Genomic DNA, 12,798 nt, shown 5'->3' with positions numbered 1-12,798 from the left:
TTCTGATATTATTTCATTGAATAAATTGTTCATTCTTTTGGTTTGTTACTCTGTGCTTCCTTAATCCCAATAATTCTTAAATTTGGCCTTTTCATGATATCCCATAATTCTTGTGGATTCTGTTCATGATTTCTTACCATCTTCTCTTTTTGGTCATCTTTGTTTTCAAGATTAAATATTTTGTCTTCAATATCTGAGGTTCTGTCTTCCTGGTGTTCTATCCTATTGGTTATGCTTTCTATGGAGTATTTAATTTGGTTTATTGTTTCCTTCATTTCAAGGATTTGTTAGGTTGTTTTTTTTTTTTTTTCCAGAATCTCTATCTCTTTATTGAAATGATCTTTTGCTTCCCTCAATTGCTCTTCTAACTGTTGATTGGTACGATTATTCAGTGCCTGCATTTGCTTCTCATCTCATCATTTGCTTCTCTTATCATTTTAATTATGTACATTCTGAACTCCCTTTCTGACATTTCTTCTGCCATGCTGTCATTGAATTTTATTAATGTAGCATCTAGGTTTGTTTGGGACATTTTCTTCCCTTGTTTTCTCATATTGCTCAGGTATCTTCCCCTCTAGTATGTAAAAATCTGAGATATTACAGTTTTCCCCTCTTGACTTATAGTGTTCTGTAGGTTTCCAATAACTCACCTCCTAGCCTTTAGTAGCCTGAAGTCTTGGAGGAACTTGATAATGTAGTAATCCACAAAGGAAGCTGCCCCTTTAGGAGTGGTGGCCTCCAGGTTGGGTATATTCCCTGCTCGTGGGCAGAGGCACCTCCACGTGTTGACGGATGGTCAGCTGAAGGGGCGCTAGACTGCGGACTGGAGCCTGGCTGGTCTGGGCCTGGGTCTTTGGTTCTACTGCCCCGGTGGGGAAGACTCACCCGGCAGGGAAGCCTCACCAGGCAACTCTCCTCCGTGATGGTCCCTGCCATCTGGAACTATTGCCCCGGCCGGGGGTCCTCGCTCATCCGGGAAGACTGACCGGCGCCTCTGAGCTGGTCCCGAGTCTCTCAGTACCTCCTCTTCTTGAATCCTGAGTCCTGGGGCGACATGGAGTGCAGCCCTCCTCTAATCTGCCATCTTGAAACTCTACTACCTTTGATTTTAATAAATAAAAATTTTATTTAATTTTATTAAATTTACTGATTTTATTAAATTTTGCTTATTTTGTTTTAATTCCCCTCCACACACCCTCTCTTTATTTCAGTAATTTCTTAGGATTTGCTGTATAAACAATCACTGCATCTGCAAATTGGAACATTTTAACTTTTTTTTCCTTTGGTGCTAAGGATTTAACCCAGGACCTTGTGCATGCTAAGCCTATGTTCTGCCATTGAGCTACACTCTTGTTTTTGTTTTTAATATTTTTTATGCCTTTTATTTCTTCTCTTTATTGCACTGCCTGGGGGACCCCTCAAATACAGTGGTGAATATAAGTGATGAGAATGGTATTTCTTGCCTTGTTGTGGTTTTAAGGTGAAATGTTTTCACTGTTGAGTATCAAGTGAATAGTAACAAATTATTTGTTTCAGGTACTGAACAGTACAGTGAATACATTGGTTATGCTGAAACATACCGTTGGGCCCGGAGCCATGAGGATGGGAGTGAAAGGTGAGTCTTGTTTCTGACTTGAATATTGCATGACTGAAAGTGAAGGAGTGTGGGCTTGACTCTAGTGTGCTCTTTGTCTCTTTTACTCTTAGACAATTGAACTTTCTTTTTAAATTCAGTGTTACAGTTTTGTTGCAGTTAAAACAGTATTACCATTTCTGTATACCAAATGGAGACCAGAGAAAATTAAAAACCAAAAGTCTAAAATAAATGCAAGGAAGACAGTTTTCTACAGTTCTTTACCTCTAAGCTGCCAATTGGGAATGGTTAACTTCCAGATCCTAACGTAATTAGAATTGGCTCTAATTAGAGCTTTGGGCTTTTTTTTTTTTTAAGTTATCCTTAATTTCTCTGAGATTAGGTAGATGGAGGGAAACCTGTGTTGGGACAGTTTGCCTAATGCCACAAAGCCAGTTGATAGCAGGTCCTGCAGTTAATTTTGCTGCTGTTGTCTCCTATTTCTGCTAAGAGTGTACTCACACTTTGACATCCTTGCTTCTCCTTCAAATTATGTAGTGTATCAGGGGTAATCTTTTGCAGAAATGGTGCTTGAAAGCTTGTGGGAATTTTTTTGTTTGTTTTTTAATGAGAATCAGCCATGGCCCTATGTAACCGTACCTGTGCCACAAACTTATTCAAGTCCAGCCTCTGGATTCTTTGATTTTATTTTGTTTAAAGTATATAGTTGTAACAAACAGTTATCTTTGTGAATACTTATTTATTCCTGGTAATTATTTACAAACTAACATGAAGGCTTCTGTTGTTCTTTAACATGAAAAGTTGGTTGGCAACCAATTATGCAAGTTTTTAAAGAGGTGAAATATTTGGAATTTTATACATTTTCAGAATTATCATCTCTACTAGTCATTCCTACTTCCACCAGTGACATGTTATTGTCTGCTTTGATGTTTTGTCTTTTTAAAAAAATAGTTTCTTACAGTCAGCAATTAAGTACAATAGTAATACTTGACTTCTTGGGATTATATCCTGGACAATATGTGGTAGTGTTACATACCAGTAATTCAGAGAAGATTCCACAAAACAAAGAAGGCTTGAGCTTCAAATGCCATATCTCCAGTATTAGAGGAAAAGAAAGACATAACTTCCCTTTGTTCGCCTCCAAATCCTTTTGCCTGTGAGATTCACTGTAAATGATATAATATGCCATAATGTATGGTTTCTTGATTTTTCACAGTGCACAATGTGTGTGTGCCTTTGAATCTAAATATAAAATGGTTTCTTGCCCTCCCACTTTACTGAGACCAGTGGTCACAGTTTGTTTGAATCAACAACCTGACTTTTGCAAGACTGAAGGATTCTACCTATTCCTCATCTTTCTCCCCTATTTGCCCTATCCCAGGGATGACTGGCAGCGACGCTGCACGGAGATCGTTGCCATTGATGCACTTCACTTCAGACGCTACCTCGATCAGTTTGTGCCTGAGAAAATGAGACGTGAGCTTAACAAGGCCAGTAACCTTATTTCTTAGTTCATCTGGTAACTGTCATCTACTTACTGCCATTTTATTAATGCTGAAATTAATGCTTTCCGGTCATTTTTGCAGTGTCAGTATGTCTGCCTACAGCTCTCCTGATTTAATGGCTTTGTCAGCTTGTACAAGATGTACTTTCCATTTTGTAATTGTTTGATTACTGGGTGATATTGCCCAATACACTGTTGCTTGATGTTAAACTCCACACATGCATTTATCTTATCAAGTACTTTTAGCTGCTTTGGAACATTGTAAAACCATGTAGAAGTGAATGGGCACTGAAATTTTTTTTCCAGATCTATCCAATGACATTTTCTTTATATAGTTTCCTATCAGGATTAGAACAAATAAACCAAATGAGTTAATTTTCTTTCTATTGATAAGATTCAGATATAAGTTTTTTATTTGGTAATTTAACATATTTGTATTGGAAACTGCTATGTTCTGTTATGCTTAGTGCTGCCTAGTATAATCATTTTCTTCTTTCTCTTGTATTATAGAATTGTAAAATGAGTCATATCTGTTGTTAGTTCAGATTTTCACAACTGTTGGCTACAGTAAATTCCATCATGCAGTAGTGCTGATTCTGTTCTCTATAATTTGGGCCTTACCAAAACAGCTAAAATTTTTTTAGTTCCTCAAATTACTTTCATAGCCAAGGAGACTAACTCAATTCCAAAAGTCATTTTTTGATTCCCAGGAGCAAGATTTGGTTATATAAGATTATTTATGAAGATAATGAAGTTTGTGGTTTTGTGTGGCTATATATGCCAGTCCCTATACAAAGATCTCTAATAATGACAGCAAACTGAATATATACAACCAAATAATTCAGATAGGCTTTTATTACCCTTATAACTTACAGGTATTTTGAATATAATTAGTTATATTGTCTTATATTTTGATAATTTGAGAATCTGCTTTATTGGTGACCATATTTTCTTAAATTTAATTTACTAAATCAGTGTAATTTTTAGGGTTTTCAGATGAATCTCAAAAAGTTTGAAGAATAATGCACTATCTTCCAAAGTTGAGTTTATAAATAGACATCATTTATTTTTTTTTTAAATAGCAATTCCTCAGAAAATCTACCCAGATATACTCTTTAGTGTATTAGCACTTCTAAATTTCTTTCCTGCCTGACACTGAAAGTCAAATTTACTTATACTGAAGAGTATCTTTTACTAGTAGTTGGGTACACTTTAAAGATAAATGTGCTTGAGGCTAGGGATGTAACTCAGTGGTAGAGCATTTGCCTAGCATGAATAAGGCCCTGGGTTTCATCCCTGGCATTACAGGGGAAAAAAATCTGGATAAATATATGGCTGCTTTCACTGTTCCAAATTCTTGTCTTAAAGCAATTGTCTTCAAACCTCTATGTGTTTTATGATAGAACATATCAGGTGGAATGAGGTTTATTTTTAGTGTTTCATCAGGTCTTAAACATGTATACAGGAATTTGTCACTTGGTCATTGAAGCTAGAGGACATTTATCTTAAGTGGTATGTGGTTTGGAGAAAACCATATGAAAGATAAGACTAAAATGTGTTTTAACTAAAGTTGTACAGTGTATTAACAGAAATTAAAATATTCCCCTTTTATGGATAAAGCCTTCCTGTAGATGCTAGATCATTCACTTTTAGAAATTATCTGCAATTATGATCTTTTAAAAGATAACTTTTGGAGTGATATTGACCAAATTATCTTGTTATAGTTTGTGCATGTACAAATATGTAACAACAAATCCCACCATTATGTACAAACACCAATAAAAAAAAGTGGGTGGGTAACCATTGGGCTTAAATGAGTCTTTTTAAATTCCCTTTGACCAAATGTAGTTGCTGTCTGCATTAACTTGTGTATCACCAATATTGAGTTTACCTGTCCTCAGAAACACCAGAAATTTTAAAGATGTGAAATGTTGGTTTATATGAAAACATTATTAGTTGTAAGCATTGCCAACCTTGAAAAATATTTATCTGTGGAATGCAGAATACTTATGAGACACACTTTATATATAAAGAATGAATCTTTTTTTAATTAAAAAAATTTTTTTAGTTGTAGATGGACACAGTACCTTTATTTTATTTATTTATGTGGTGCTAAGGATCGAACCCAGTGCATCACATATGTGAGGCAAGCACTCTACCATTGAGCTACAACCCCAGTCCAAAAGAATGAATTTTTAAATAACATGGCAACAGGAGGAATTTTATTTCATTCAAGTCAGACAGTGTCTGGCACACTGCCTGCCTTATTAGGAATGTCTCAAAAATAATTTGTTAAATGTCTTGCTCAGTGACTAAGCAAATAACTGTAGGCAATGCTAATACAGCTTTTTTTAGGACAAACATTTTTAGAAACTATAGGAGTACGTTATCTTAAAGCACTCAGAATACTATAAATTGCTAACTTCTTAAATATTCCCAAGTGTTAAATAAAGCCTAAAAGTCCAGTGTCAAATCAGATGCAGAGCAGATGAAGGCATTTGATGGAGATGAGTTGATTTTTAACATATGCCATTCTGTATTTGCCTGCTATTGTTTATGTCTTTATGCAGTTAAGTCTAATTTTCAACTCATGAAAAATTCTTTTCAGTCAAATATTTTAAGTAGAAACTTTTTTCAAATTATATTGGTAAAAATAGTAAAATCAATAAAATGATCACTTACCGTGTGCTTCCACTTAGCATTTTAAATTCATTGTCTGGTTTTTTGTTTTGCTTTGTGTTTTTTTTTTTTAATTTTTTTATTTTTAGTTGTAGATGGGCACAATGCCTTTTATTTATTTATTTATTCATTCATTTATTTATGTGGTGCTGAGGATTGAACCTAGTGCCTCATGAGTGATAGGCAAGTGCTCTATCACTGAGCTACAACCCCAGATCTTTCTTTGTTTTTTAAAATGGAATCTCACTGTGTTGCCCACGCCAGCCTTGAGCTCCTGAGCTCAAGCGAGTCTCCTGCCTTAACTTCCAAGTAACTGGGTCTCTTGGTGCGCCACTGCCTGCTAGACATGCATTGTCTGACTTAATCCTAAATACCCCTGGAGGCAGAGATACTGTTCTTATTGCCAATTTTGAGACAGTAGATTAAGCCCCACGTCGCAAAAGCTAGGCAGTGACCAAGCCAGGGCTTAAATTGGGTTCCCCTGATTTTAGATAATTTTTTTCTTTTCTTTTTCTCTTTGGGAGTGCTGGGGATTGAACCTAGGGTCTCACACATGTTTAGGCAAATGCTCCACCACTGAGCTACATCCCTAGTCCTCAGATCACTTTTTTTTTTTGGTACCAGGGATTGAACTCAGGGACACTTAAACACTGAGCCATATCCCCAGCCCTTTTTTTGTTTTGTTTTTGTACTTATTTAAAGACACGGTCTCACTGAGTTGCTTAGTGCCTCGCTAAGTTGCTGAGACTGGCTTTGAACTCTTGATTCTCCTGCCTCAACCTCCCAGGCTGCTGGGATTACAGGTGTGTGTGCACCACACCTTGCCTCAGATCACTTTTTAAAAATGTAAATCCTCCCACATAGAGATTACTATAATTAGATCTGATCTTCTAGAATTTTTTTACCTTGTTTCATCTTAAATCTTTAAGAAAATTCCCTGCCTTTGATTAGCAAGCTTATGCCTCACTTGCTCCTTCTTCTCTGATGATAAACGTCCAGTGTAAGCAAAGTACCCATTGAATCATTTTCTCAATATTCTTTTCTGTTTGATACACTTTTTCAAGAAAATCTGAGGGTTCCCCTCAACCTATTCTTGAATTCCCATGAGATGAAGAAATACCATGCATTAATTGAATCTGCTACTACATGAACAAACATTGAAAAAGCACCTGGCTCAGGGCTTGGCATAAGGGAAAGAATTTAAAATGTTTATTCTTTTATTTACTGACATATTCCCCCCAAATTTGTTCTTTCATCAAAGAATTGGTTTTCTAATTCTTTCACTAAAAAAGGAAAAAACAACAAGTGATTTTGCTAAGTGTTTTTGACAGCTTAATTTAATAAATTAATCCAGATAACTCTGGACTTTTAAATTAACCATTTCATCCCTTATTAGTTACATTTGCTTATTGAAATAGATTTATGAATTTTGATATAAGTAACAGGAATTTCACATAAGCTGACAATACAACTTGAAGTAAATAATGTTTTTTATTTCATTTTTTATAAACTGTTTAAAGCAGAAATCTGTATTAAATCAATTTTAGAGATGACTTGTGTATGTTTGTGTGCATGTTGTATGCATGTGTGTGTGTCTTTTTGCCTGCTAAGAGAAAGTAAGGACAAATAGAAAAATGACAGTTTTCTAAATGAACAAAACATAATTCTAGTTTTCATCATCAGAATTCATTGGGAATCTCTGAGCTCTCAGGGCTTATTTGTTACTTTGAGGCAATACTCACCAGATGATATTTGAAAGGGCAGTCCCACAAAGTGCTCTGGTATCTCTGGAAAAGATCTGCTTCATCCAGACCCCTACTCCTATTCGATTCATATCATGACCAGCAAGCGGAGTAGGTTTTTAAAAGGGAGGAATCCATCTCACTGTATCTGATAGTGCAAAGCTCTGTTTAGTCCTATGGGAGATGTTAGAGGTGACTTGTTAGAGGAGAATTATCTTTGACTTTGGAATAATTTATAACTCCATCTTATAAAAGTGGCAAATAACCTGCAAGGGAAGAAGGAAATCACCTGTGAAAAGTTGTACTTAGCTATGTTAGACTTGTTTAGGTAGGGTTACATAACGAATATATTTCATGGGACCTTCCAAAATAGAAATTGAACAAAATGGATTGACACTGTTATTCTTTTTAATTGATTTGTTTATTGATTCTTATTATCCAAATTTGGAATGGGGTTATTGTTAAATGAAAGCTTGATAATAAAACCAATCAGTACTTGCTTCTGATACTTTAAGTTCAACACCTGATCTCTTATAAAGTATGTGTCACTTTACTTTTTAGGAATATTAGCTCAAAATGTGTCTTTTCCAGTGAGTTTTCCTTTAAGTTTCTCAGCATACAGAGTCAGTACCATGAAATAACTGATCTAATTTGTAGTATTGCACATGAGAAAACTAAGGTCTACAGACTTTTATTTTATTACATTTTAAAATAGCAAAGACAATGTATTGATGTTACAGCTATTTCAAAGACAGAAACATTATCTATAATACTATCTATCTTTCAAATAGTTTTCATTTTTTTTGTTGGTCTTTCCATATGAAATTTAGTTTTATATAAATATACTCAAAAATTAACCTATAATTTTCTATTTTACCTCTTTCATTTAACTTTATATTATAAATATTTTTCATACTTTTAAAAAACCTTTGTAATTAAATAAAGTTTGTTGGATTTATATACTGATTTAACTCTATAACCACTGTCCTATTTTTGAACAATTAGTCCCAGATGTTCTCTTATATGTAAGGTAGGAATAAACATCTTTGTACAGTTGCTGTTTCTTTAAAGATATTTACAAAACTATTATTACTGAGTCTAAGGATAACTTAAAGACTGGTTAGTAATATTACTTTATTCTCTTCCAACAGATCCTTAAGGGTCTTTTTACATAATATTTTTAAAAATTTCTTTAGAGATTTTTTAAAAATGTTTTTAGTTGTAGGTGGACATAATGCCTTTATTTTATTTTTTTATGTGGAGCTGAGAATTGAACTAGTGCCTCACACATGCTAGGCATGTGCTCTACTACTGAGCCACAACACCAGCCCTAGATCATATTTATTTTTAAGAAATCACAGAATACTAAAAACATCAAGAAATCAGTATCAACATCAACTATGTATTAATGTAAGCTAAACACAGGGGTAGACTGACTTTATGAATAAACAAATCTAGGAATAATAATTACTCACTTATTGATCTTTCTTTTTTCAGTTGTCAGTAGACCTTTATTTTATTTATTTATCTGCGATGCTGAGAATGGAACCCAGTGCCTCATACATGCTAGGCAAGCTCTCTACCACTGAGCCACAACTCTAGCCCTAAGTTATTAATCTTAATGACAAACAATATAATATATATTTGCAGGATGATGAAAAACATCCTTTTAGTGTATCTGCTTGGGCCTGCTACAATTGATATTGAAACCAGAGTTGTTAGTGTGTATGTACTTAATTGTGCCATTCCTGAGTTCTGTGCCTTTCCTGGGCTCAGTCCTGGGAATTTTACGCATGCTTTCTTTGGTCTTTTTTCCATTTTCTTTGCTTCCTTCTATTTTTCACTACTTCCTGTTTATTCTCTAGTTTTTAATTCTAGTTACAAATTTTTCCTTTTGTTTTTTACTTGTTTACCAAACTATGCTGGTTTTGCTCATTAGAATAAACTTAACCTGGTTATTTAGAGGCAGCAGTGAGGAACTAAAACCATTCTGATAGTATAAAGCAAAATATGAACTAGGAGGCCAAGAACTCCTCTGTATCCAAGCAGCTAGAAAAAAATGACAGGAAAGAATGGCAAATTTATGTTTATTCTGACAGAGGATTTGTTTTCCCTGTTATACATATAATGCCAGATTCTTTATCATTCAAGAACTTGGTCCCCATCACCACCAAATGGAGCTGTCTGATATTTTGACCTGAAAGAGATTTTTAGAAGCTCCATGCATCTGATTATACAAGTAATTTGTAAGTTTTTGTGTAAGCTCTGTACCACAGCATTGAATAATGATCTGGTACCAACTTATAATTAATATCTGTCAGGATTTACAGCCTAGGAGAGGATGGAAGAAATAACCTTGTTAATCCATCCAGACAGTGTGTAAAATAAATTTTTATACCTTTGTGGAAACTTCAGAGAATAATTTACTGTATCTCAACATGTGGATTTCACCGAAGCATCTTTCTCTATTGTTGGTTTTTCTCTCATTCTTTTAATTTTGTTTATTCTTATACATAGGCTATATTTTAGGCTTTATTTGGTACCTGAGGGAACCTAGGGAAGATTTGTTTTGCTATTACATTATCTTCTTAAAGTAGTACCCCTAGAAGGCAGAAAGGTTGAGCTGACTACCAAGAAGTGGAAACTATAAACTCTGGGATCTTCCATGTACAAAATGAACTGTTAATTTAATTAATACTTAGCCAGCATTTTCAGGTTATTTTAAGATAATATTTTATCTTAAAACAGCTGTGAAACTAGAGAATTCTAGGACTGAAAGGAATCTTAAAGGTTTTTTCATAATCAGAATTAGGAATCCCTTTTATAGAGAGTTGTTAGTTCCTGGTTGAGCATTCCCATGGCAAGAAACACATTTAAAACTGAATCATAGTCACTAACCTAGTCCCAATAACTCGGGGGAAGAGTGTGCTAAGGAAGCTCCATCTACTTTGCTGCAGAAGTGGTCATCAAAAGCCTTCAAAGAAAACAGTTTTTGAACCTTTCCTGATAGTTTGTCTTGGGTATCCCATTAGTTCTTGAAATATCTCTGATAATCACATTTATTTGAGTTGGAAAAAAAAAAACTGTAAGATTCATGTTTTCTATCAAAGTTAAATAATGTAACACAAATTAACTATAACTAAGTTTCATGCATATAATGGAGCTATCTTAAGTTAGGAAACCTTGTGGTCAGAATGTTAAATTCCCTAACAGGTATCCAGTCACAACTGTAGCCCTTTTCCATGCCCTCCCCAATTTTAAATTAGCTAATCACATAGATTGTACCCCCGAACTCTTGGTATCAAAGCAAGCAACAGTACTTCGTTAGGGATAAAAACTGGCAGACGGCCTACCCAGGTGTGCTCACCCACTGGATTCCCTTTGGGGACACACTCTTCTTCAGAAGTACAGGTTTTGCCTTGCCGACCCACTTCCTACCATGTGTTTGATTTCTTGCGGCACCTCAGTATTTCTAACAGAAAGTAATCTTGTATTAGCTTAAGGGATTTGATTTGCCCAACATTCAAACAAATAAATATTAGCATCTGCCATTTCTCATTCTCTTCCTTGTACAATCCCAAGCTTTTCTCTTTCTTTGTTTTCCCCCTCTAATTTAGCCCTAAGAAGAAAAAGAAAAATGAGGGAGAGAGAACATAAGCTTGGTAATGGATGCTGATCCTAGTACATTCGTCAGAAATGCTGTTACTGTCTGGTCACTCATGTGCTGTGATATTTCTTTTGTCTTGCAGGCTTATTGTGGATTTCTGCGTCCTGGAGTTCCTTCAGAGAATCTTTCTGCTGTGGCCACAGGAAACTGGGGTTGTGGTGCCTTTGGAGGTGATGCTAGATTAAAAGGTGAGTAAATCCTTTTACAGAAGGATACTAATGTGCTCTGTCCAGGGAGAAAATTAGTCCTTTAACAACATTTCTAATGTTAAGACTACAAAAGTCTTAAGTAAAAGAATATTTGACCCTATCCTCTTTTTTTATTATTGTTATATTTTATATAAATTATTATATTTAAAGGAATTCTTAGTTTAATTTGCTATTTACTTGTAGAGCTTGCTTATCTGTTTGATCTCTCAGACATGGTATTTAGTTGAAAATAGAAAGGTTAGGGGAAAGAGTTCAAAAAGACTGAGGTTTCAGACCAAAGCACCTAGTGCAGCACTTTCTTTTGTGGACAGATGTTTTACAGGAGGAGCTATTTGACTAAAATGATGGGGCATCTGCCATGTTCTGAGCACTGTGGTTGGTACTGAGAATAAAAAGATGAATAAAAGATGTGGTCCTTGCTTTGGGAATCACCACTACACATGTGAGAGAGAGGCATAAACAAATGCAGCACATAATGATGTGTGCTCTAAGAGAGCGGCACAGTGTTGTGGGAATGTATCTCGGGAGAGCTGCATGAATGGTACAGATGAGGAGGCATTTGGGTACCCAGGAAGGATAAGCATTTTGCATATTGTATTTTGTTGTTTGTGGTGAAAAAAAAAAAAAAATCACAAAACCACTATTGACCCTTTACCAGATGGTGACTTTTGCTTTACTTTTGAAAGCACTGGTTAGAGAAAATAGTATTATATCATTACTTAGGATGGTTACCATTCTCTTTCAGCTGAACTGTTCTGAAACCAGCTGGGTATATACCATAGTGCAATTCTGACACTGACTACCTGGAGTTAGTGCAGAACCCACAGATTAGGGACAGGGTCCTCTATAAAACTATCTTCACTTCAGTCTGTAGCCATAAGTTTTAGCAGGGTCCCCAGATCACTAGCATCTCACCAGCTAGCTACCAGCATGGGAGGTTCCTATGGTCCTCAGATTTCATAATTTATTAGAATGACTTATAGAACTTTTAAGTCCTACACTTACATTACTGTTTTATTATAAAGGATACATACAAGGTATGGGAGGGAATGCAGATCTTTGACAACTTGACTCCATGGTGTCTGGGTATTTTACTTTCTCTGCACATGAAATGTGTTCATGTAGGAGACTCTTCTGAGCTGTGGTATCCAGGGTTGTTTTGGGAGCCCCATTACTAGGCATAATTGATTAAATCATTGACCAAGTGCTTAAACTTGATCTCCAGCCCTATTCCTACTCCTAGAAGTGGAGTTCTAAATGTTAGCATAACAAAGCCACTAGTACTCAAGAAATTCCAAGGAGTTTTAAAATTTGTTTATTTGTTCTTTTTAGTTACACAGCAGTAGAATGTATTTTGACATATATACATACATGGAGTATAACTTCCCATTTTTGTGATTGTA

At 35.2% G+C, this 12,798-nt stretch overlaps 1 protein-coding gene across 3 annotated transcripts in view; it reads left to right on the top strand.

The window, feature by feature from the left end:
• Parg (poly(ADP-ribose) glycohydrolase) overlaps positions 1-12,798 on the top strand; it is a 120,734-nt gene that overhangs the window by 88,149 nt on the left and 19,787 nt on the right. For all 3 annotated transcript variants that reach the window (XM_047552605.1, XM_047552604.1, XM_047552606.1), the window contains exons 14-16: positions 1,537-1,615; positions 2,976-3,084; positions 11,269-11,374. In XM_047552605.1, coding sequence (XP_047408561.1) covers positions 1,537-1,615; positions 2,976-3,084; positions 11,269-11,374 — 294 coding nt within the window. The remainder of the gene's footprint in view (positions 1-1,536; positions 1,616-2,975; positions 3,085-11,268; positions 11,375-12,798) is intronic.

Source organism: Sciurus carolinensis, chromosome 5 (assembly GCF_902686445.1).
Source record: "Sciurus carolinensis chromosome 5, mSciCar1.2, whole genome shotgun sequence".
NCBI lineage: Eukaryota > Metazoa > Chordata > Mammalia > Rodentia > Sciuridae > Sciurus > Sciurus carolinensis.
Note: the sequence above shows the minus strand (reverse complement) of the source record. Positions and strands in the feature narration are given on the sequence as shown.